This window comes from Nymphalis io, chromosome 15 (assembly GCF_905147045.1).
Source record: "Nymphalis io chromosome 15, ilAglIoxx1.1, whole genome shotgun sequence".
Taxonomy (NCBI): Eukaryota; Metazoa; Arthropoda; class Insecta; order Lepidoptera; family Nymphalidae; genus Nymphalis; species Nymphalis io.
In genome coordinates, this window is record NC_065902.1 from 7,694,916 (window position 1) to 7,720,996 (window position 26,081).

Here is a 26,081-nt window from a genome sequence, read left to right on the forward strand (position 1 = left end):
TCTGCTGTAGTCTAATAGTATTAAAATTGAAGCCATATTATTATTAGATGCAGAAAGAATTTCATCAACAATATGTAATAACGCTGTAGTGGAACTGTGTGACTTTCTAAAACCGGATTGGCAATTCGGAATAATGCAATGTTTTTCAGAATAGGAAGCAATTCGTTGATTTACCGCCTTTACCACCAAAACCTTTGATAAAACAGGCAATATACCAATTGGTCGTAAGTCTTTCACTGAGTCTACATTTTTCTTTTTCGGAAGAAGTTTAATAATTGTAGTTTTCCAAGATGTTGGGAAGTATCCCGTGCGTAATGAAGTATTTATTATATGTGTAATAGCTAACTAACGAGTATGGGAGGGTAAGTTTTACCATTTTGATAGAAATGTCATCAGTATCAACGGCATTAGAGACTATAGAATTAATTATTTTTAAGATGTTCTCGGCGGAAAGTTCTGTAAAATCACATCCAGAATAAATCGGTTTGTTATATTTATTTATAATGTTACTATTATGTGAAACACTAGGTACCGAGTCAAGGAATGCTTTATTTATTATATTTGGATCACATAGATAACCATATTATATATATTAAGATAAGATTAGAATAGTACTCCCCCAATCTCATCCCGTGGGTGTCGTAAGAGGCGACTGAGGGACGGGGAAAAGGGGGGATGGGCAGCAGCGTCCCCCCTCCCATAAACATCTTACCCCCTACTGCGCTCGCCAACACGCCTGCCCAGCGCGGTGAGTATGGGCAAACCACCTCCCTAAATGGCAGATGCGCCCAAAAAAAGGCCCCCAGTTACCGGCAAGCCCGCTAGGCCCGACCAAGGTAGCGGTCGCGGTATCGGCAGGGCAGGGGGTGCTAAGAATCACCGGTTCACGGCAGGCTACCGTATAAAACGACTGCACATGGCAACGTATAATGGACGCTCGATGAGGCTGGACCATCACCTCGCCGAATTAGAAGTAGAGTTAAGTCATATAAACTCACATGTACTAAGGGTTATCTGAAGTCCGAAGACAGGGGGAGGACACGATAACTCTAGAGTCCGGTAACTTACTCTACTTCCGCGAAGGTGATAACCTCTCCCAGGGTGGTGTCGGTTTTCTAGTCAAAAAGGATCTCATTAGCAGCATTGTGGAAATCAGTAGTGTGTCGAACCGGGTAGCGTACCTTGTCCTAAAACTTTCCGACAGGTACTCCCTGAAGGTTGTACAGGTATATGCGCCGACTTCGACATACTCTGATGATGTGGTCGAAGCGATGTACGAGGACATCGCAAAGGCCCTCAACGACACCTCGAGGGCCCACTACAATGTTGTTATGGGAGACTTTAATGCTAAAGTGGGAGTACAAGATAGCGGTGAATCGAAAGTCGGACCTTACGGCTTGGGCTGCAGAAATCACAGGGGGCAAATGCTGGTAAACTTTCTCGAAGCGCAGGGGCTTTTTTTGATGAATTCTTTCTTTCAAAAGAAGCCTCAGAGGAGGTGGACCTGGCGAAGCCCCGATAACGTGACAAGGAACGAGATAGACTTTATCATTTCGAATAAAAGGCACATATTTAGAGATGTTTCAGTGATCAACAGGTTTAATACCGGAAGTGATCACCGCTTGGTTCGAGGCACTCTAAATATCAACTTAAAAGCCGAAAGATCGAGAATGATGAGGTCTACTCTCCGACCTACCATGCTCCAAGCTGCTCAAGGCTCCGAAAAGTTCCAAATGGAACTTCAAAATCAATTCACCGCGTTGGAAACCATAAGCAGCATTGATGAGAGAACCGACACGCTGGTCAAAATACTGCAAAACACATCCCGCAAGTGTTTTCCGCCACAGAGAAGAGACAACGCACCAAAACTCTCTGCTGAGACACTCGAGCTCATGAGAAAACGACGAGAACTACCATCGTTTTTGTCAGATAAGGCCTTAAACCGAACAATAAAAACGCTGACGCGACGCGATCTCCGACGCTCCAATACCCGTGCCATCAAGGCTGCGATTGAGCAAAATCGGGGATCGAAAGTGTTCGCTCGCAAGTTTGGGAGGCCGCGTCTGACAAAACTTAAAACTGAAAATGGTGGGGTCGTTACCTCTAGGCCTGAGATTATCGGAGAAGTAGAGAGGTTTTATGGGCAGTTGTTCTCTTCAAGATCGGATAAACCCATGGGAATCAGTATTGATGACCAGCGCGCCCCTCTTATGCGCCATTACTCCGAGGAGCTCCCGGTCGTTGACCAAGGAGAGATTAGGGCGGCTCTAGAACAGCTTAAAAACAACAAATCTCCGGGAGATGACGGAATCACAACAGAGTTGCTTAAGGCAGGCGGGACTCCGGTCCTGAAAGAGCTAGCAAGCCTCTTTAATTCCGTCATCCAACATGGCAAGACCCCGGAAACGTGGAGCGGGAGTGAGGTGGTACTGTTTTTCAAGAAAGGTGATAAAACCCTCTTGAAAAACTACAGACCAATCTCCCTCCTGAGTCACGTGTATAAGCTGTTCTCAAGAGTCGTCACGAACCGTCTCGCCAGACGACTTGACGAGTTCCAGCCCCCAGAGCAAGCCGGCTTTCGATCAGGCTACAGCACCGTGGACCACATCCATACTGTTCGGCAGATTGTGCAGAAGACCGAAGAGTACAATCAGCCGCTGTGTATGGCATTTGTGGACTACGAGAAAGCCTTCGACTCCATCGAAACCTGGGCAGTGCTCGACTCATTGCAGAGATGTCATATCGATTGGAGATATATCGAGGTACTGAGATGTCTGTACAACGCCGCTACAATGACTGTCCACATCCAGGACTGTAAGACGAAGGCGATCCAATTGCGCAGAGGGGTGAGACAGGGGGATGTAATATCCCCGAAACTGTTCACCAACGCGTTGGAAGACGTTTTCAAAACGCTGGATTGGACTAGGTATGGAGTCAATGTAAACGGCGAGTACATCTCACACCTTCGATTTGCCGACGATATCGTCATCATAGCAGAGTCGCTGGAACAACTCACCGAAATGCTGCGTAGCCTAGGCGAGTCTTCCCGGTGTGTCGGTCTCGGCATGAACTTGGACAAGACCAAGGTCATGTTCAATAGGCATGTCGTGCCGGGACCGATATACGTCGAGGGCAAACCTCTCGAAGTTGTTAGTGAATATACCTACCTAGGACAGATTATACAAATCGGTAGGAACAACTTCGAGAAGGAAGCCGATCGAAGAATTCGCTTGGGATGGGCAGCATTTGGCAACCTTCGTCAAGTCCTCAAGTCGTCTATACCGCAATGTTTGAAGACGAAAGTCTTCAACCAATGCGTCTTACCTGCCATGACATACGGTGCCGAAACGTGGACACTAACTGCGGGACTAGTCCACAAATTCAAAGTCGCTCAGCGTGCTATGGAGCGAGCTATGCTCGGAGTATCTTTGAAGGATAAGATCAGAAATGAGATTATCCGGAAAAGAACCGGAGTCACCGACATAGCTTGCAAAATTAGCAGGCTGAAGTGGCAGTGGGCTGGTCACGTATGTCGTAGGACCGATGGCCGTTGGAGCAGACGAGTCCTAGAGTGGAGACCGCGAATCGGCAAGCGCAGCGTAGGGCGCCCTCCAGCCAGGTGGACCGACGACCTTAAGAAGGTGGCGGGCACCAACTGGATGCGGAAGGCGGAGGACAGGGAGCTTTGGCGCACCTTGGGAGAGGCCTATGTTCAGCAGTGGACAACGATTGGCTGTTGATTGAGATAACCTGGAATTATGTTATTGTGAGTGCCTAAAAACTTTTTAAGTTCACCGTGCCTTTTTTTCGGATTATTAATGAATTTATTAATTTTATTTGTGAAATAAAAAGATTTTTCTTTTTGAGTTACCTCAAATATAGCGTTTCTCAATTGTTTGTATGAATGTATATCACGACCAGAGTTCGTTTTTTTAGAAATATTACAAGCCTCATCTCTATCTATCATCATTACTTTAATGGTATCTTTTATCCATGGGGAAGGGGGGTATTTGAAACGCTTAGTTTTCAAAGGCACAAAATGATTGAAAATGCCCAGAATTAAAAACTTGAAACACTACCATAGCATCGACATGGTCATACTGTAATATCATATCCCAAGGTGTAATAGATGAAGCGAACTGGTATGTATCAAGATCAAAATTATTAAATGGTCTGTACTAAATAACTCTTGGAATTGGTTTATTTACTTCCACAGGTATAATTGCCGTAATAAAAGCATGATCACTCAAATCATCGTTATATTGAACATTAATTTTACTTATATTTAAGCTATCATTACAACAGATAACATCTATTAGAGAGCTAGATGTATTCGTGACTCGAGTAGATTTGTTAACTATTTGATTCAATTTATATTCCGCGAATTTAAATCAATGTTTATGTCACCAGTTACAAATACGTATTCATATTTTGGTATTTTGAAAAATGATAGATTGTCATCTAGCGTAGATAAAAATGTGCTAAAACTAAATTTAGGAGGTCGGTAGATGACTCCTACAGCAATTATGCATCTTTTAATCTTAATTTCAAACTACTGTTGGTCAAGTGCCGAAGAATCTACTGGCAATACTTTTAGTATGTACATGTTAAAAGAATTATTATTTAATATCAGTACATATGAGAAAAAAATCTATTTGAAATCAATGAGTAATATTAAGTATTATTCCGTGACTGATTTTTATTTTTGTGTCTAAGGTTAAAGTGAAAATCCATCTTTTTTACTTACATTACATTACATTAAATCTTGGACATTACCTATTATTTCTTCAGATTTTCATCTATTTTTAGAAATTATTCTAATCTTGTAGCCGAACTACGAAAGAAGAAGTGAGGTGTTAATAATTAATTTACCTACAGTTTATACTTTTGGTTTTTGTTTCTAGCAATAGATATTTTATTGTGACACTCTTAGCCTAAGATTTAAATAAATAAATGTATTTATTAATAATTACACTTACTAGCGATTAATGAAACTGAACTTGACACTTATATTAAACTTAAAGAAGATTTAGGCTAGACTGTGCAATGTTGATTTTTTGCCTCACCAATATAAAAAAAAAACTTTTGGCGCGCTTTTGGCTGTGTTGGTTAGGTTGTTTTGGATTGACATAAAAAATAATTTTTGATAATTTACTTTTTGATACTTTTACTGTAAAACTTTTGTTATCTACATAGTTTAAAGATACCTTTATAAAATTTAAAATGTATTCGTGTAAACTGTAACATTAAAAATGCCGGCGTCAATTACTAGCGTAAGTGATAATATAGATGAAAATAAACACAATGGAGATCAAAAATATGCTTCGCACTCTCCAATACGCAAGTAACTTTCGTCCAGTATTGTACTGCTTAAATTTTTATAGAATTGTATATTTTATGCTCCTCCGTTATTCGCAATGCATTTACCTTAATACTATTTATATCATATTTTTTCCATTCCAGATCAATACAAAAGCCTTCAATGAAAAATAATCAATTAAAAATTACCAATATGTTTACTATAAAACGCAGTAGAAGCCCTGATAAGAAACCTGAAAAAAATGACTCTGTAAGAAATCATTTTATACATAAATAACTTCTAGTAGCGTGCCTAATCATATTATAGAAAAATACTATATATTCGTACTCCACTGAACTACATTTCAATCAAAATGTGTACTTGTTCATTCTAATAGTATCAGTAGTTTTTTCGATTATTAGGTTCACATAGATTTTTATAATAAAGTAGTTTTATTTACCCTAAGTTATTGAAAAATTATGTTAATTTTCATACTACACAAAATTAATATAATGTAGTATTAATACTTGTATTTTAATGCAGTAAAAGAAAACCTTATAAGCTTTATTAAATATTGTTAGTGCTATATGTAGTAATCAGAACATCTTATCAGAATTAAATATATATAAGCATTTTTTTTCCTGTATGATTTTTATTTGTTATATATAGTTCAGAGCGGCTTGGCAATGGCATGTTTTTTGTATTCTACTATTTGTGCTTTTCTTTATTGAGCGAATAAAAGGACAGTAAATGAGCAATCATTGACATAAAATGGGAAATTATCTATTGTGCCAGTGTCGAATAAATATGATTCCTAATTATCAATACACTTTATAAAATAAATAGATTCATAATTTAATCATGTTAATAATGATTACTAATTTCTTAGAAAGCAATGGCATATTAAAATAACTAAAATTTCTTCAACAACACAATTGAATTATTTGTAAGTACTATGTAAAGTATAAAATGAGATAATAGTATTACTACAATGGAAATTTTTATGTTATAGAAAAAAATAAAATTAGACACTGTGGATGTTTGTGAAACAAATGCTGATGATACGTGTGATATCAAAAGTGACATTGAAATAACTGATTCTATTGATGATTCAAATAAAGTTATAAAAAATAATAATGAAATTATTAAAGAGAATAAAATTTCCAATATTGAAGCTATTAGTAAAAATGATGCTGATGAGAACCAAAACAAATTAAATAAAAATGAATTGAGTGTTACATCTGAAACAATAGAAGCAGATAAGTTGTTAAAGCAAAATGAAAAAACACACATTTTGCCTGATACGGAAAAATGTGATATATGTGGACAATTTTTGAATAACTCGGATATTATATACTATCAAGGACATCCTCAAGATGCTGTAGAGGAATTTATAGCATTAACTAATGAAAAATTAGTTTTAGCCTCTGGTAAGAATACTTCTAATTCTAGGTGGAACTGATAGTATGCAACCTATATAATATAAATATTTTGTAATAGAAAGTACTTGTAATTATTGAAAACATTGTATGTAAATTTAGACAAATTTAATTTATCTTTAATTATTGTTTTTTTTTTAACCTGCCTAATAATTCCCTTTAATCTTAACTTCAGCCAATTTCTTCTCAAACAAAATTGTTTGTCTTTAGCTTTGATGCATGAAATACATGCCTCAGTCACTGTATTTGTGCTTGAAACGATTCCTATAAACAACAGTAAAAAAACAAAATCACATCCCCTCAATCCCATCTTAAAAGTGTTTTATGTAATCATATTTATTGCAGGTGAAGATGGAGACATAATGGAGAGACCACAAACAAATATAACAGGATTTTCAATATTCGATCAACAAGGCCATTTGTGTCCGATTGATGGAGGCCTTGTTGAAAGTGATGTAAGAATATATATGTCAGGTTACCTCAAGTCTATTTGTTCTGACATACCTGATATTGATGATGAATCAATACCAGTGAAAGATGTGGGGCCTATTATTGAATGGTAATATTTATTAATTTCCCAGTTTTAAAACTACAAATTAATTGATAATTAATTATTACATGATTTTAAATTTTGTAGGTTTATACATGGTTTTGATGGCGGAACGAAAAATTGCATTACATTATCTACAGAATTTGGTGAATACAACCTACTCAAACCTAGTAAAGAATATACACCTTTAATGGACAATCTGTATGAAAAAATATGGCTTAGCAAAGTTGTAGTTGAGTATTTAGAAGAATATCATTACCTACAACCAACTTATGAAGATTTACTTGAAATGGTAAGGGAATGTACTATTCCAGATTTAGATGATAAAAAAATGTCCGAAGAAATGCTACACAAACATGCCCAGTTTGTTTGTGATCAAGTTGTCTGCTTAGAAGCTGATGAAGACAATGAACCTTTGATAACATTGCCATGTATGAGAGAGCTAATTAAGTTAATGGGTATTAAGTTTGGAAAGAGAAAAGTTCGTGCGAAAATTGATTACAAAAAGGTAGACAAAAAAGCATGGACAAAAGCCACTACTACACCTCTTGTAAGAAAGACATTTGAAAGTTTCTTTACTAATCAATTAGACAAGACAAACCATGAACTTGTGTTAAGAAGAAAAAGATGCGGCGTATGTGAAGCTTGTCAATTACCAGATTGTGGAGAATGCAATGCATGTCGAGCTATGCTTAAGTTTGGGGGCCACGGTCGGACAAAAAAGGCATGCATTAGAAGACTTTGTCCCAATATGGCTGTGCAACAAGCAGAGGACTCGGAGATTGAAGATGAAGAAGAATATCAACACACTGCGGAAAAACGTCATCTTGATAAAATAGATGATACTGTGCCTGTTAAATTAACAGGAGCAAATAATAAAAAACTGAAATGGATAGGGGAACCTATTAAAGCAGATGCTACTAAAGTCTATTATGAGAGTGTTGAGATTGATGGAGCAGAGCTAAAAATAGGAGATTTTGTTATGGTGGAAACATCACAACTAAATATTCCAGCATTAGTCTCAAGAGTTTCTTATATGTGGAAAGAAATTATAAATCCTAAGTCTGGTTATTTTCATGCCGAAGTATTTATAAGATCTTCTGACACAGTCCTCGGTGAGGTTGGAGATCCAAGAGAAGTATTTTTAGGTAATAGATGTTGTCATGGTGCACCCTTGTCGTCGATTCTACGAAAAGCACACGTGGAAAAAAGAGATCCGCCTAAAGATTGGTTTAAATTAGGTGGTAAAGAGGTGGCTGAAGAATATTTTGAAGATGATGGTAAAACTTATTTTTATCAAAAATATTATGAAAGATTTACAGCACGGTTTGAAGATCTCCCAATTGACCCAGAATGTCCAAATGAACTTAGAAAGCACAGGTTCTGTCCATCATGTGAGCGTAAAACGAAACGTGACGCGAAAGATATACCAAAGGTTTCTGGTAAACTAGCAGAAAAAACTTCTGTCGTCCCTGAAATGAATAGAAGTGAATGGACAACTGTTAGGTGGCGAGATCATGATTATAAAAAAGGATGTGCCGTATTTCTCAAACCGGGAACATTTAAATTCAAGTATACTTACAACAATAACAGTAATGGGAAGATGAAATTGGAAAAGGTTGATGAAGACATCTACCCTGAATATTATAGAAAAAGTGATAATTACCTACGAGGTTCTAATATAGATACTGGTGAACCTTTTTGTGTGGGATATGTAGCTGCTATTACTGCAGCAGGTGAAGGACCTCTTGTTGTACCTCAAGATATTTACATTAAAGTCAACGTTTTATACAGACCTGAGAATACAAGTAGTAGATTTCCCCACCATGAAGATCTTAATGTTGTTTATTGGAGTGATGAAATAAAAGAAGTACCATTTTCAGCAGTTGTAGGGCCCTGTCAGTTAGTTTACGTAGATAATATTCCACAGCAAGATTATATTTACGATTGGCTCGAAAAAGATCCAAGTAGGATTTATTTTAGAATGGCTTATAATAACGCTACTGGACAGATTGAAGATGTTCCACAACAAGCAAAAAGTGTAGGACGTGGAGATAAAGGAAAAGATAAGGGCAAAGGTAAAGGAAAGTCGAGCAAACCATTAGAACCTAATATTGGGGCAAATCCGGAAATAAATATAAGACCTTTAAGAACTTTAGATGTGTTTGCTGGATGCGGTGGCCTGTCTGAAGGGCTACATCAGTCCGGCGTAGCAGAGTGTCGGTGGGCTGTAGAGAATGTGGAAGCTGCAGCCCACGCTTACTCCCTCAACAATAAGAATTGTATAATTTTTAATGAAGATTGCAATGCATTACTGAAAGAAGCAATGTCTGGGGCAACTCATAGTGAAGGAGGCCTGAGGCTTCCGATGCAAGGAGAAGTCGAACTACTTTGTGGCGGGCCACCTTGTCAGGGTTTCTCCGGTATGAATAGGTTTAACTCTAGAGAGTATTCAAACTTTAAAAACTCCTTAGTGGCATCATATCTCTCATTCTGCGACTTCTATCGACCAAAGTATTTTATTCTCGAGAATGTGAGAAACTTTGTAGCTTTTAAGAAAGGTATGGTTTTAAAATTAACACTTAGGACACTGCTTGATATGGGTTACCAGTGTACATTTGGTATTCTGCAAGCTGGTAACTATGGAGTACCGCAAACGCGAAGAAGATTAATAATATTAGCAGCAGCTCCCGGTTACAAACTACCATTATATCCAGAACCGACGCACGTGTTTAGCAGACGCGCTTGCTCGTTGACTACCACCATCGACGGTAAAAGATTTATGACAAATATTCAATGGGACGAATCTGCTCCACGACGGACATGTACGATCCAAGATGCGATGAGCGATTTGCCACAGATATGCAACGGAGCCAACAAAATCGAAATAGATTATGGATCCATGCCCGAAACGTACTTCCAACGCTTAGTGAGGAGCAGGGATGAGACGACAAGGTTGCGCGACCACATTTGTAAAAACATGGCACCGTTGATACAGGCGCGTATGAGCAGAATACCGACCACCCCTGGCTCAGACTGGAGAGACTTGCCAAATGTATCGGTCACTCTCTCTGATGGAACTAAATGCAAGGTAAGGAAAAAAGGTATATCTAAAGCCGTATCTCTGAATAAAAGTTTTTGTGCTGTTAATAAGGGTTCATGATAAAAAAACCAGTAATTAACTTTAGTTATAAACTTAAACATGTAAAATGTTGTGTAATAGTTGGTGCATTTTTGAAGCATAGCAAACATAGAGATAGTTAACTATTTCAGTGTCAGTAAATGGACCCTCATGTTGACATGTCTTTAAAGTTTATTTAAACAAAACACCTATTTAAAAAAGCTATAATATAGTTTATATATATAGACAGGAGTTCAGTGTCTTTAATATGATTAAAGCTAATATCACGTTCGATACGTCACCGAAAAGCTAAAAACATAAAATCTTCATACGTCTAACGTTAATGAATAAACGTTTCGTCAGGTGCTGCATTACCGCCACGAAGACAAGAAGAACGGTCGCTCCGGGCGAGGGGCTTTGCGCGGCGTGTGCGCATGCGCGAGTGGCGCGCCCTGCTCGCCCGCAGACAAGCAGGAGAACACACTCATCCCCTGGTGCCTGCCACATACAGCCAACCGACATAACAACTGGGCCGGCCTCTACGGTTAACGATAATTTTTAGAATAAACTTTCTGATTTTATAAGGATTCCTCCGATCTCTCGCATGTTTATCGGTTGTAATGGTATTTCCGTTGCTCAGTTTATTGTTGTTGCAGTACATTGTTTGCGCTTATTTGCTTGACAAATAAAGAAAATCCTCTGCAGGTCGCATATCTTGGGATGGGTACTTTAGCACGACGGTGACAGACCCCGAGCCCATGGGCAAGCAGGGCCGCGTGCTGCACCCACAGCAGCATCGCGTCGTGTCGGTGCGCGAGTGTGCGCGCTCGCAGGGTTTCCGTGACACGTATCTCTTTGCAGGCTCCGTGCAGGACAAGCATCGCCAGGTAAGTCTTTTAAAAGCTATCTAGTGATGAAGGACCAGTGAGTTTAACCTCGGCACCACTATTCATCCTAGTAAATATAAAGCAATTAATGATTGTATGATTATTGTTATTTGAGATGTCTTAGTTTACCGAGCAGCCTGATTAATTAACTCTTCATTATTTATTATTAGATTGTCGTATATATTATTATGATTTTATCAAATATGTTGTATTTATAAATTTACTAGTAGAAGCTTTAGGCAAGCCTGCCTGGATTGTCATTGAATTAGGCACCAAAGTTAGTTTACTTTTAAGCTTTTGGCATTTATAATGTTTATATGTTAAAAAGTACACGGATCTTTCATGCAGATAATATGTGATATTAGTTTTATCGTCATAGTACTGAAATGTCGTAATTATCGTGTCTTGTAAGTGATACGTCAGATTTCTTTAATCGCCAGTTAATTATCTGTATTAAAGTTTAAAATTATTGTAAAGTAATTTTGAAGAAACATCTCATTCCTATTCTTATTCTGTTTTATTCTCATAAGTATTCATTAATAAAAGTTAACCGGCGATTAAAAAATCTCTAAATATTTATATAGTCTCAACTGTTGCGTTTTAAGTCACATAATGCTAATTTGATATGTTACAGATTGGAAATGCAGTTCCACCACCATTGGGTGCAGCTTTGGGTAGAGAAATCAAAAAAGCATTGAGCACCTCAAATTTATAACAGCGACATACTTTTTATTATGTAACTTCTCACAATAATTATGTAACAATTATATACTATACTAATAGAATTCGACTTTATTTAATAACTATAAGTATAAATTTTAAGAGTTAAATAATATTGAAGTATATTATTATTTTCTTGACTTTCATGTAAATAAAAGGCTTATGATTGGAAAAAAAGTATTATTACTTTAATACATGTTTTGTTTTTCTTTTAATATTTTTAACTAAAACATTTAGTTCATTATCTTCTTTTGTTCTCTTAGGCTTGTTATCTGATATTAAGTCATCTTTTGGCCTTCTTTTTAATTTCTCTTGTATAATTTTCTCCATATTTTTTGTTTTCTTAAAGTTCGGGTCAGATGGATCAATGTTATAAAGATGGGAATCGTATAAGGCAGAAAATCTTTGATCATGTAGATTTATTTCAAAGTCAGGGACTGTTTGTTTTTGTTCTTTCATCTTTTCTTTAAGTTTCCTTTTTCTTTTAGACTTCTTTGTAATGCTTTCTGATTCTTGTATTTTTTTCAGACTAAAATGATCTTTGCCATCATCTTCATCTAATAGTAATTCTAACTCTGCTTTTCGTTTTTCTTCTTCGTCAGAATTCCTACAATCTTTTATCATATGGTCAGTTTTCTTCTTATTATTTTTCTTAAATTCTGGTTTATTAAATTCTTCAGCAAAATATGGGTCATTCATGTCTACATCCGAAGGTAATTCATCCGATGAATTATCATCAGCATTAGATTGATTGTCTTCTATTTCTTTTTTCTTCATTAATTTACGCTCTTTTTTCTTTTCCTTTCTCTTTTGCACTAGTTTTTCGAAAGGTGTTAGGTTCTTGTCAACTGAAAATTTTTTAATTAAAAATTTAAAGATTTTCCTCAATGGGTTTGTGCAAGCATGCTTTCTGGGTATGCACTGCAGCAATACTTTGTAATGTGCTTTTTTAAATTATTTCATATAGTATCCTAAAGATGATTAAGACATTAAATACGAGGACAATGTAATGCCTATAGATGTTGCATGACGGTCTAAGTCTCTGTCTTGTCTAGTGATGGCTTATCATCAGGTGTCTTATTTGGTTGTCTACATTAAAAAAAATAACTGACCATTTATGTATTTATATTTTGAGGCGTATATTTCAACACTAAAGCAGTAACAAAAACATACCTTCATTAATTTTCTTTTTAACCAGTTCATCAGCCTTATCTTTTACTCCCAAGCCCCAGGTAATCTCCATTTCCATATCTTTGTTTTGCTTTTTCTCTTCTTTCTTATCTATATTTTCTAGCAACATTTTATATTTTTGAATAGGGTCTTCATTTTCATCATCAGCTTTCTGTTCCTGTTCTTCTGTGCTTTCATCTGTAAATAATTTAAAAATGTTGAAGTGTCTTTCTAAGTAAGAACAATTATAAAGAGTTAAAATACAATATTTATGCCTAAAATGTATCCAAATATAATGTAACATTAGAATTTAATAAAAATACACTCGAATTACCTTCACTACTAGAAGCCAAATATTCTCTTAGGTCTAAATCGTCAATTTTCCCATCTAATGCACTTTTAATAACTTCAGCTCTGTTGGGATTTGTTGCGTCCCACGTGAGATCTACCTTGGCCTGTTGCAAGGCAGTCGTCGTGAACAATCGAGGTTTGTATTTAGTCAAATCAGGTAACTTTGTGCAAACTTCGCGAGGTTCCTGTGTATTAAAATATTAACTCATCACCGTAGGAATTTATGTATGAATAAAAATACCAATGATATTTATAAAAAAAAAATAATAATAAATTTTGACACATTAAAAGGATGACTAGATTTGTATGATGAAGATTTAGATTTTAGTGACATATATGATATTTATAACAATCCAGATCAGTGCATGAACATATTTGTTGATCTTATATAAAAATTAGAGGTAAATAATGAGACACTAAGAATCACATATAAACATTACAGAAATGTTAGTGATAAAATTTAAAAAAAATGTAAAAAGCACTATGAAGGAAATTAAATTAAAGCTGCTGGAAATAATAATAAAAAAGTATGGAACGTAATAAAAAATATTAATAACTTGAATAAAACCACAAACCGGGTGGGTTTGTGGTTTTATTTTATTTGAATATCTAAATATGAATAAAACACCTTTCGAAATAGTAAACAAATTCTTAGTTATAACAATTAATAAAAATCTTTATAATAAAGGACATCTTGGTGGCACAATTAAGACAAGAAATCTGAAAACTTAAATGTATTTTTAAAAATATGAAACATGTCAATCTTTAATAGCATACCATACAGTATGCTATTAAAGATTCCTCCCAATACCATACGGATCCGTATGGGTGGTGGTGGGGTGGCTTTAACAAAATTCACATAATTGAAGTTAAAGGAGCTCAAATAATGATGTAACTCTCACTAAACCACGCTTATTTCCTACTGTAGACCTAGTAGGGTTATTGTAGGGAAGCAAATGTTCTGGCCATCAGAAAACTTTACATATCATTTTAAGAAAACACTCAACGTTAAAGGCCTCACTAATTGATGCAGTTTAAATCCACATTACAAATAAGTACTTAACTATAACTTGGCTATAGCGAAATAATAATAAAATTGAGGATTTCCTGATATATCGGTTTTTATTTATTGTCATTTGTTCTAGAATCTAGATAATAAAGCTGGAAACTAAAACGCCAATGGGCGGCTTTGGCATGTTAATATACGTAATACGATTAAATGTTGTGGACACCGCTGGCGTCCTCGGAATTAAATGTTTTAAAATGTAATATTACGTCTCCTTAAAACCGTAAGTGATGGCGGTTAAATGTTTAATATACATTATTAAAATAACTTTTGCTTCAATCAAGTATTCTCGCTTTTGGCTAAAAAAGGTTTTGCTAGAATATAATCTCTTTCAAATGCTATTATATTCTCAAACTATTTTAAGCTATTTTTTATACTAACTACATATATATGTTTACCTGATCGAAAGTGACATCATCCGGTATGAACCTCATGTCAACCTTGGTGGCACTACTTTCGTACTCCATGCCGTCGCATTCGCTATACAACTTGTCGGCCGTTGTCACGGAATCGCACTCGACAACAGCATAATAATACTTTAGTCTATTTAGTTGGTAACGTCTTAGTTTTTCCATGTGATATGTTGAACCTGAGGATGGTTTATGATTTATAAATAAACAATTAAAATACTTTTTTTTTTCTTTATTCTTGGTAGAATCTACATTCTAAAAGGCAAAAATTTTAAAATAAGGACTTAAGCCTACAACAATAAAGTTTATTTAAATTTTGTATTAAACTGATTTTTTATTTTGATAATTGAAATTATGGTAAAGCCTTGATTACATTTTTTTTTCTAACTAATATTACAATTGCGAAAGTGAGTTTATTTATATTGTTATAAAATTCTCACACAAGCGAAGCTGCGGGAGGAAAATAGTACTTTTATAATGCAGATTTACCTTCTTCATTTCCACCGTCATCTGAAAGATGCTCTTCATCTACCTTTTCTGTTAACTCAATTGGTCCTCTTAATTCTTCCTCCTGCATTCTTTTCAATCCATATTCAGAGGGATAAATCTTAAAAAGAAGTGAAAAGTAATTATATATATATAATGATTAATTAATTGATATGTCTACAATTAGCTGTAATACTTCAGTTTCAGCTATGATTTATATTATATATAATCTAGCTAAATATATAATGGAAATATTATTAAATACCTAACTTTTGGAATTATGTATTTATATATTTAGATTCCATAACCAAACAACTAAGAAGAATCCAATAGATGAAATTCCTGAATATTAGCAGAAAATTGTGGGTTAAATCTTAGTAAGAACTGAGTTTCCACATGATTATAACTAATTTTTTTCTTGGAGTTAAAGGAAAACATTGAGAGGAAACCTAAATGTGTGTTAGATAAAATTCTGTTAACTGCATCCATCAACTAGTACTAGGACATCATAGTTGAATAAGCTTTAACGCTCGTAAGAGGGCTTTTTATTTTGCAAAAAAAAAAGAAAATTAATCAAATATTTGCCATTTATGTTTTAACTAACAGTAACATGATGTATGAGTCCTCCTGGAGGTAAAAATGAACTGAGAAGAACCATAAGATCTGCTGCCTTTATATTATCCCAATCCATGTTGCAGATGGCGAGCCTGGAATTTTAAAATAAGAACTAAGTTAATAACTCAACATAATAATAAAAGAATGTTTGGTCAGGTTTGCATGGACAAAAATTCACCAAGAGAACTGCGGAAGATGTCAATAGGCAATGGTGAGAAATATGTTGGTATTGTGAGTGAAATTAACGGTTAAAATTCAAAATATAGATATAGCTCCTATTATACTAAAGTGTTTTTTAACACTTTCACTGCCAAAGTAATTACAAATGTTTTTTTTTAAATTTATTATATGATATAATAGTTATAGTGTGATACAATTAGTTAGTACATACACAAACACAATAAGTAAGAATAAAATGACTAATTGTATCCTAATAATGTTATTAAACAAGCCTAACATTATTTATCAATTTTTTGTGTCCAGCATTGTGAATTAAATTATCAATTATCAACCAATAAATTATATTAATTTATTAGTAAATAAGTAATCTTGACAATCCTCCTTGCAGGTATGTGAATCTAGTTCCAGACACAGTGGCATTGGCTTAATGTTATCCATTCTTTGATTGAAGTATTCGATAGTGCACTGGTACAGTAGCATCGAGGAACCATGTTACGTGGTTTGTGTCAATGGGATAGAAAATGTACATTCAACAATTTTTTGCACCACACAGGTTTTAGTAAATGAGCTTGGCAGTGAATGAGTATTTAAAATTGTAATTGTAAATGTACAATTACAATGTTAGATGGCCCAATACATATAGTACTGACTACAAATCTTCTTCTTCTTCTGCCTAGCGTTTTTCCCGCCTAGTAACGCCAGGGTCCGCTTAAAACAAATCATTGACTACAAATCATTAAGTACAAATAAATATTCTGACCAAGAATTTGTTCAATAAAATTCAAAAATCATGTATTTAAACAAGACTGAATAATATTTTCAAATGGTACAAAATAATCCTGTACCTTCGTGTTGATTCTTCAGTTGTTTCTGCATCGGCATCCAGCTGTCCCCACTCATGTTCTAGCTCACTTTCATCTTCCGTTTCACTGCTTCCTTCATCACTTGAAGAGTCAGTCATGATCACACCTGAAGTATTCATAAAATGGGATTAATTTTTGCATTTATGATATTTTCAATGATGATATCATATGTGATGTATTATTGTAAATTTTATTTGAAAGTACTTTAAATTTAAGTTATATTATACCATAGAAACACTTGTACAGTATGAATGTTAACTTAGTAGTTATGTAAATTCAATAACAAAATTAAGTCTATGAATAATAATAAATGACCCCCTACCTTCGCCACGAGCATAATCAATGTCTAAATCTAATAATCTTTTTTTAATTCTTTTGTCTAAACTTCCACGAACAAGTTTGTCATTTTTAAATATTTTTGTTTGGTCATTCTTTTCGTTTTTACTATCTTCATCGTCACTTGGGAGTCTACTAACAAAACGCCCCGGCTTTATTTTTTCTTTCTCAACATTTTCACTTGTTTCTTCTTTTTTTGATACAGCTTCATCACTAGGTTCTAAATCATCATCAGTATCATCATTCGAGTCATCCAAGTCATAATATTTTCGTAAATTTTCAGTGGATGTTTCATTTACTGGTCTTCCTCGCTTGTCTACTGTGTATTTAACCTTAAACTTATCATCACTAAACATTGACTGAAATCTTTTATCAATTTTAACTTTTCGCTCATGTTTAGGGATTTGTCTATAACGAGGATCATTAAGATATTTTGCAAATCGGCTGTCTTTTAGTATATCACTCATCTTATTAGTTAGTGTTGCTTTAAAAGATAATTAAATACTGCGAAACCATATGACATAACCTCTTAAAATAAAATATCAACATTCAACCAAAGAAAATATATAACCACTAAAAGCGTTTTCAACTCATGTGTTCAATGTTACAATTTTTAATAGTGACACTGACATATGACAATTGACAGTTGTGATAAATACAGATGTAATGTTGACACCAGAAAAAGAAGGCAATAAAAATATAAGTATTTTTTTTTTACTAAACTGCTGCTTGTTTTTTTTCGGCTTATATATACAATAAATAATAATCATTATTACTGTATAAGTATTATTTATTATAATCATTATTATTAGTATTAGGACGCGTTGCACGTTGTTTTAACTTTAAGCAAGTAAAGATCAGTTCTGAAAAAACTAACGTGCTCATTTGAAAAAATAATTAAAAGTTATTATTTTAAAGCTTAATATATTATTAGTATTTAAGTCCTAACAATAGAAAATATTATTTTTTTTACTTTACTAGTTTCAATTTTGTAAAATATGCTTAATACGTTGAAATTTTAATGAAGTGAATTTTTGGAGGTTTAACCATAAACATATTTCTACATAGGGTTTAATTAGGTTAGGTACCTTCCTATAATAGTCTTTCTATTTGACATTGACAGACACCTTTGACAAAAATGTCAAAATAGCCGATAAAAAGATAAAACTAATATTTGCAATAATTTTGGCTATTGTTAGTTTTTAAATTTATTACGTAATATAAGAAAATATAATGAATAGCATAGGAGAAGAGTGTACTGAATTAAAGAAAAAATATGATGATTGTTTTAATTCATGGTTTTCGGAGCGTTTTCTTAAAGGCGACCATGATGACTCCATGTGTGCTGGAATTTTTAAGGTTTATCAAGAATGTGTAAAGGTGATTCGTATTGTACATTACCACACATTATACCTCTTTTATCGATTCATCATTATTATTTTTATTTCAGAAAGCAATGAAGCAACAAAGTATTGATTTCAAAGAAGTAGACAAAGATGTTTTAGGGACAGATAATGAGTTCAAAGTTCCACCTTCCGAAAGCAGCAGTTGACAATCGGGAATCTGCAGCCTTCTATGTGCATTTAGCCCAATTACCTTTTGGCATGTTTTTAATACTGAAATTTCAAATAACGTATTAAAGACAGCTATTACAGAAAATAAAAATTGAACATAGTTACTTTAGAAATTTGAAAGTATGCATTTATTTATGAAATAAAATGACACATACAAAATGTTGCTGTTTTAAGTTTATAAATAGTAAATGTTTTTCATTGAATTGTATTGATTTTTATCATGCAATTTTTATTGTGATAAAAAATGCTACAAAACATATGTAATAATAGAATATCCCAAAATAATTTTAATGATAATAACATATATCTTGTATTGTTAGTATTCATTTAAATGTTCTGGAGCTTAATATTAAATTAATAGTAATAGCATATAAAATTTAATTAAAAAAACTTTTGTGTTGTTTAATAATGTTAAGTACAATTAGAACAGAAATTTATTGATAGATTGTAATTTTGGTGGCATATTAAATTTATAATTAATAATATTTGTTTCCTTAATTAAACAAACAAGTAGCACCCAAATAAGCTATCAAGACAAGTGCAAAATTAAATATTAATATTATGTAAGAATGAATAAATAAAATTGCTGTTAATATTTTCAGTATGATTATGATGTATATTTTTTGTGATTATGATGTATATTGTTTGTATTTTGTGTGTTATAATACTAAATAGTAATTTAGAAGGATAATGTACAAGAATTATTTATCAAGAAATTTATTTGTATTTTTAAAAATATTGGTCTGTATATAATATAGTCGAGCAATCTTAATAAAGTTTGAATTGGTACTACCTAAGGGTTTCAATTTTATTGTAGCAAAACTATATATCAATTTATATCATTTTTATGAAATCAAATTCTTCAGATAAACACAACATCATAAATATAAAAATATTTATTTCTATTGGTTAGTATGTTAATAGTGAATTGGTGTCAGTTATTTATCGTTGACTGGTATCACGAGGTCTGTAAGCAATACCACGGCTTTTCATTTCCCTAATAACCCCTGCTGGAAGTCGTCCGGAGACTGAGATTGCATAAACTCCCTGACAAAACCGACCTGCAAAAAGTAATGCTTTGTTTAGATATATTTATTTTGATGAAAGTAGAACATGGATGAGAATTGATTTAAATTTCCTTATGCAAAAGTATGAGAAGAAAGAAAAAGTTGTGCTTAGGTAACAGCAATACAATTCAAATCAATCATCAAAATATATGCTACTTACTAATTCTTTGCCATTTGCAAACCCAACTATCGGCAGGTTTCATAACAGCAATCATGCTGAAATTAAAAATATGTTACATTATATGGGGCACTTATCCATTAAAAAAAATTAAATTATTAGATCTATAATTAAGTCTAAACAGAAGGTAAATCTGTTATATTATTTTGACGCTAAAGTAATGCTTTATGAAATAGAGCTTTTATGACACTTATAACAAAATAAGCATTAAATAATTTTCTAATCTATTAACCACTAGATACACATACTTACCCATCAAAATTATTACTTGTGCAATCATATACATTATCCTTGTTATTTTTCATACGAAGAAATTCATCACAATTGTCGCATCCATCATATTCGAATTGATCAAATGTCTAAAAACAAATAAATGTTAGGTACCACAGAATTTTAAAAGGATTCTAAACGTAAAACTGCTTGGAATTACCTTAATCAAAGAACATACTAAACAGGCCCGTAGGCCTCTTAAATCTTTAGGTACTGTGTCTAAAGACATGATAGATTTTTTGCACTAAACGAAAATAGGATTTCTGGCGTTTCTGAAAATTCTTAGAAATGTTGTGAACCTATTCACTAATATTATAACAAATTTGAACTGTTATTTTTTTATTACACATCACAACTATCAAAATGAAGTAGGTAACCGTAAATCATAAAAGCCATTACCACTGCCAGTTTATATTATTAATGTCAAATTCAAACTGACAACATTTATACATCTAAGATGTCAAAATAATATTATAGATTAACAATTTTAGTGATGTCATTACAACCGTTAATGTAAGTTTATAAAAAAAGGCTGCTGGTCATTTTAATAGTGTTTATTACTTTTTAATAAGATAAACAGATATCAAATATCAAAGAGGAACTTATTTCTTAACGAGAAGTTTAAGCAAAAAAGACTATTTTTCCTTATTATTAAATAAGACATAATAAATAAATGTGCTTATTTTATAAATCATATTCCACAGCTTAATAGAGTTAGACCAGCTTAGAGAGCCACTTCCACTGGAAAGTAATAGCTTTAATCACATTTCGTTACAGTTATCGCCAGACTACGTTTACAACGTGTAATCATCAATCACAATTACGGAATAACTTTAAATTGTTCTGAATTTGAGGCGCGCCGGGATCCTCTGGAACACTAATTTGACTAACTCACTCTACATTTTTGATTACTTTCGTTCTTTATTGATCGTGATTGCTGATTTTATATTATAATAATCATGGACATTTTTTGACTAATATTATTTTTTATATTTTAGTAATTTTATATTAAGAGGCCTATCACAAAATTCCATTTTTCAAGATTAGGTATTTACGCATGACGACGACTCGATCGGGTTTTAAAGTTTACGACACAGCGCTGTCACTGTGACTAAGCAATCTTGATAGTTAACAAAAAAATAATAATTTATTGTTTTACTTTTTTCTTAAAATATTTTTAATTAAGATAATAATTAGGGAAGGCTGGTAGATGTGTCAAAATCCAATAAAACTATTTTTTTATTTTTGTGATATTTCAGTGTTTTCCATTGTGTGATTTGAGAGCGTTCAGTGATTGAGTTTGAGTGCATTCGAATTGCTGCCACTAGCTATCCACCCGCGGCTTCCCTCGTGTACATTATTATAGTGTTTTTTGAGAATAATAGTAATCCCCATTTTAAGGAATTTACAAATATTAGGAATTTTAGTAATCCAATTAAACTTAAAGCTTGTGCCAGGAATTGACACAATAGTCGAAGGTTCGAATCTGGGACTTGTGTGCGGTTCATAAACCGTAGCGCTTTTATATGGTTTTGTATTACCATTATATTTTTGTTTTTGTACTTGTAAGAACGTTTTTGAACTTTTTTTTTTTGATCGAGTTTGCTTATATTCAATTAGTTTTCTTAATTTAAAAAATAAATAAATGATATATGACTACAATAGGTATATAGGCGCACTATAGTAACCTGTCTTGTTCTATATCGTTTGGCGTGGTTTGGCGCTCAAAAATTTGGCAAAGGTCCTACCTATATACCGTGTTCGAAAGCCCAACTCAACTTTTGTAGCATTTGAGACATAGTAATTATATATTTTTTTAAAGTTTTTTAGTTACATATTTTTCTATTTCAGAGCTTTTTTTAGTAGTTTTATGCCTTTTAATGTGATTTTCTTTTACAGTTAATTCATACAAAAATCCAAATTTTCTGTTAAAAAAGTTACTGTTTAAATTGTAGTTTTATTTTTTCCATTCGAATTGGTCAGTACTATACTTGTATTATATGATCTACAGGGATTTCTTTAACAAAGCGTATTCGTAATTTTATAAGTTAGAATCACCTCGTAAGCTTTACTAATTAAAATAAAGCACAGGGCTTAAAATAAAATAATTTGAAAATTATAGCCTAGGCAGATGAAAATTGAATGCTTAGGTATACTAAATTTATAAGGAATCGTATTGACCTACACGACAGTAGTACGAAGTGCCTATACGGACTGATCTTTGTATATTGTGCTTATAATTGTGCAAGCGTTATTATTTGTTGAATTATTAAAATTATTTATGACAGTTAAAGAAAAAAAACATTATTTTGTTTGACCTCTTTTGATTAGGTAATATTTGGATTTGGACTTAAGTAGATCTTACTTTAAGATTTACGCTTAGGTATATGTTGACCTTACTTGAATTCTAGCGGCCTCGTTCAACCCGGCTTATCTGTTCTTCTATGATAACCTATAAATTGACCGTAGGAGTTAGCTAGAAATCTATGAATGAATAGGTGAAAGGTCAGAGAGTCCTCCGCTGATGTAATGCGGGCACCGGGCAGCTGCGTGAGGAGGGCGCACGTATCAAAGTAAATCGAATACTGCGTAGTTTATTATTTTTATCGTAAATATAACTAGTTTAATATTAAGAAGCTAATAAGCTTTACGCGCAGTTTAATATATATTATTTTCATTCTTGCGAAACAACTATTTCTTTTTTGTAAACGATTCATATTTTGCATTTGGCATGCTTCTTAGGAAAGCGGCAAGTTCATGAAAGCTCATAAAATGTGATGATCTTTTGGTCCACCTTGCTGTAGGGCGTCCATTTATATCAAAAATAAGTCCGAGTTTTTAAAAACAAAAATAAAACTAACCGAAAGTGTTAGAGAGTATATAACCAATATCAATGATGTTCATAAGAATATATTAATTTCAGATTACAAGGCTGTCGTTTTCACTGAAGCCTTTGCTTAATCCACCACGCTGCACCAAAGTAATTATATAAATTATAAGCCTTAATTGTTGTACATATTCAGTAGATACACATGTGGCAGATTATTATACGACACATGCATGTCATTACGATGTTTTTCTTCAACGTCGAGAATGATGAATATATAATAAACAAGAAGCACATAAAAATTATTTTGGTCACATTGACAACATAAAAGTTGCTAATTTCCTTTTGTAAATACATCGCATAAAGTTTTACGTTATTGATTAAAATGAATTTGTTGTATTTTTTTTTAAGTTTATTTCAGAGGGTATTTGGAGGAGTTCTTATCTTAATCTATCTATAGCCAATTTATATGTAATTGATATGAAATTTGCTTATTATTTATTTTAATTTATAGTTTTAGGATAAACATTGTATGTTTATGTGTAGTATATTTTTTTAGATATCTAGCTTGTTATAGTAAGAGTGCGGCTAAAGTCAAAAACATATTTTACTCCACCCTCACCCGATTGCATTTCTATCCTTTTTCTATGTATAATATTTACCCCTTTTTGCCACTAGTATTTACCGATAGTATTTACCACTTTTTTATTATTACAAAGCGCAGTCACATTGTTTCCGTAGTCCTTTCGATTCGAGATTAAAGAGAGAGAGTGATTAAGTTCCTGATTCTCCTTAGCTAGTCTGGGTATGAATCTCAGTGTTATCCCCTCTACCCGGGCAAGTACTAAAAACATACAAGCACATTAATAATATATATTAAAAAAAATCGAAAAGATAGACCCGTAATAATTATCCAGTATTACGGGTAGGTATCCTATAGATACAAATTGTAAAAATTATAGGACATTAATTTGTATTTATTTTTATTTTTTATTAGTGTGTTAAATATCAGTTTATTCGGTTGTATGGAGCTTAAATTGATTTTGCTATATTTAACTTATCCTGTGTAGGAGACATTAATTTAAAACACGTACAGTCAAATCTCTTTGGAGCTTTTTGACGCTTAAACTAGTGCACCGTCAGCAGATTAATAAATAGAGGAAATACTTTTATACATTAGTTATTTTTATACATATTAAACGAAGTCTTCGCCAGCATAAACAACGATCATGCGATTGCCTTTTGATACATGTTGCTTTAAGCCAGAAGTACTTCTTCTAATCAGGATTTTAAGACGATATATCACTTACGTATACATGTTCCGTCGGTAAAAGCAAGTATTTGATTTAGTGTACGATATTTTTTCAAACTCAAAACGTTTTTTATGTTGATTTTTATTGCTTATTGTTGTACATAGAAGTTTATAAAACAAAAACATTTAAAGGATAACTTAGAATAAAGAGATCAATACAGGACATTCGAAACACTGGGAATCGAAAACTAAAATGAATTCATGAAAAAATCCAAAAAGATAGTTTACTTTAAAATGACAAATATTTGTATTAATTTAAAAAAGAATTATAGTAATATATTATAATGTAATAGGTATTAACGTACAAGAAAAAGGGACGAACTGTGGGCGTAGGCCCAGTTTTACGGTGCGGCATCGGCCACCGTGTATCGGCAAGTCGCAGTGCCGCAGCACAGTGCCGTGTACGGTGCACCGCAATGTTTTGCTGTTGGAAATGGCTGACAATTTATAAGTCGAATTTATAATTTCACTGGTGGAAGCACGTCCCTTTCTCTTATATAATATATAATTATAAAAAAATATACTAAAACATTGGCGTAAACTTCATATGACATTTCTAGTCTTTTAACGCGATGCGAGAATTCTAGGTACGTGGTACTTAGATCAAACTGATTTATGCCAATTTATTCACTGTATGTATTACAGTACATATAATTAGAAAACTAAAACTATTATTAATTTTAACAGAAATAACTAAATGTACTGGTCTACTGTAGTCGCCTACACAAACGACGAAATAAATAAATATATATTTCAAATTTTGTTAGTATCCTAAAAAATACAATTTCGGAAAAACTTTCTACTGACTAGTTTTCCCGAAATTGTATTTTTTAGGATACTAGAAAATATGAAATATATATTTATTTAATTCGTCGTTTGTGTAGGCGACTACAGTAGACCAGTACATTTAGTTATTTCTGTTAAAATTAATCATTGCATTTCCACTTCACGAATAGATTTCGTTGGAATTGAAAGAATTAGGAATTCTCATAGTTTTCCTCTAAAACAAGAGTGGAGAGAGTATAGTATTTTCAGCGATGAGGATGTATGCTCGATTTTAGTATAAGTATTTTCTTTAAAATAATATTAAATTAAGCAGTTTAAAAAAATACATATATTTCTTTTTACATCTTATAAATAAGCTTTTTCATTTGATATACACGACGATATTTATTGTTTAGTTATACATACTCGTATATCCTAATTGTGCCCAAGAACTAGTCTTGATACAGAACACTGAGTTGAACAGGGCTGTAGTCAAATTCTAACACCTACGGTCATCAGGCGTACTCTGCTCTAACTGTGATCGTGTACTGTTACTGTTGGGTGTAACGTGGCTCCTTCTGGTGTATGTTGATAA

The 26,081-nt window shown here is 33.2% G+C and overlaps 4 protein-coding genes across 6 annotated transcripts; 2 read left to right on the forward strand and 2 right to left on the reverse strand.

Moving 5' to 3' along the window:
* Positions 1-4,818: 4,818 nt before the first annotated feature.
* Positions 4,819-12,081, forward strand: LOC126773683 (DNA (cytosine-5)-methyltransferase 1-like). Of its 3 annotated transcripts, none has more exons than XM_050494755.1 (8): positions 4,819-4,853; positions 5,464-5,569; positions 6,312-6,729; positions 7,084-7,297; positions 7,376-10,379; positions 10,773-10,953; positions 11,115-11,296; positions 11,931-12,081. In XM_050494755.1, exons 2-8 carry the CDS (start codon positions 5,483-5,485, stop codon positions 12,009-12,011), a joined length of 4,167 nt encoding a protein of 1,388 aa, XP_050350712.1. In that variant the 5' UTR covers positions 4,819-4,853; positions 5,464-5,482; the 3' UTR covers positions 12,012-12,081. The 3 variants fall into 3 exon arrangements, with proteins under 3 accessions (XP_050350712.1, XP_050350711.1, XP_050350713.1); XM_050494754.1 differs by lacking the exon at positions 4,819-4,853 and adding an exon at positions 4,995-5,344; XM_050494756.1 differs by lacking the exon at positions 4,819-4,853 and adding an exon at positions 5,256-5,273.
* Positions 12,082-12,177: 96 nt separating this feature from the next.
* On the reverse strand, positions 12,178-18,096 carry LOC126773685 (ESF1 homolog). The gene is made up of 8 exons (XM_050494760.1): positions 17,480-18,096; positions 17,140-17,263; positions 16,104-16,206; positions 15,503-15,620; positions 15,002-15,192; positions 13,521-13,722; positions 13,190-13,384; positions 12,178-12,864 (listed from the first exon to the last, which is right to left on the reverse strand). The coding sequence occupies exons 1-8, from the start codon at positions 17,958-17,960 to the stop codon at positions 12,200-12,202; spliced, it is 2,079 nt and encodes a 692-aa protein (XP_050350717.1). The 5' UTR covers positions 17,961-18,096; the 3' UTR covers positions 12,178-12,199.
* A 526-nt stretch (positions 18,097-18,622) lies between these two features.
* LOC126773700 (TP53-regulated inhibitor of apoptosis 1-like) lies at positions 18,623-19,744 on the forward strand. The gene is made up of 2 exons (XM_050494780.1): positions 18,623-18,873; positions 18,944-19,744. The coding sequence occupies exons 1-2, from the start codon at positions 18,727-18,729 to the stop codon at positions 19,043-19,045; spliced, it is 249 nt and encodes an 82-aa protein (XP_050350737.1). The 5' UTR covers positions 18,623-18,726; the 3' UTR covers positions 19,046-19,744.
* Positions 19,745-19,948: 204 nt separating this feature from the next.
* Positions 19,949-20,994, reverse strand: LOC126773698 (transcription elongation factor SPT4). Its single transcript, XM_050494777.1, has 4 exons — positions 20,743-20,994; positions 20,565-20,671; positions 20,295-20,350; positions 19,949-20,128 (listed from the first exon to the last, which is right to left on the reverse strand). Exons 1-4 carry the CDS (start codon positions 20,809-20,811, stop codon positions 20,010-20,012), a joined length of 351 nt encoding a protein of 116 aa, XP_050350734.1. The 5' UTR covers positions 20,812-20,994; the 3' UTR covers positions 19,949-20,009.
* Positions 20,995-26,081: the final 5,087 nt, after the last annotated feature.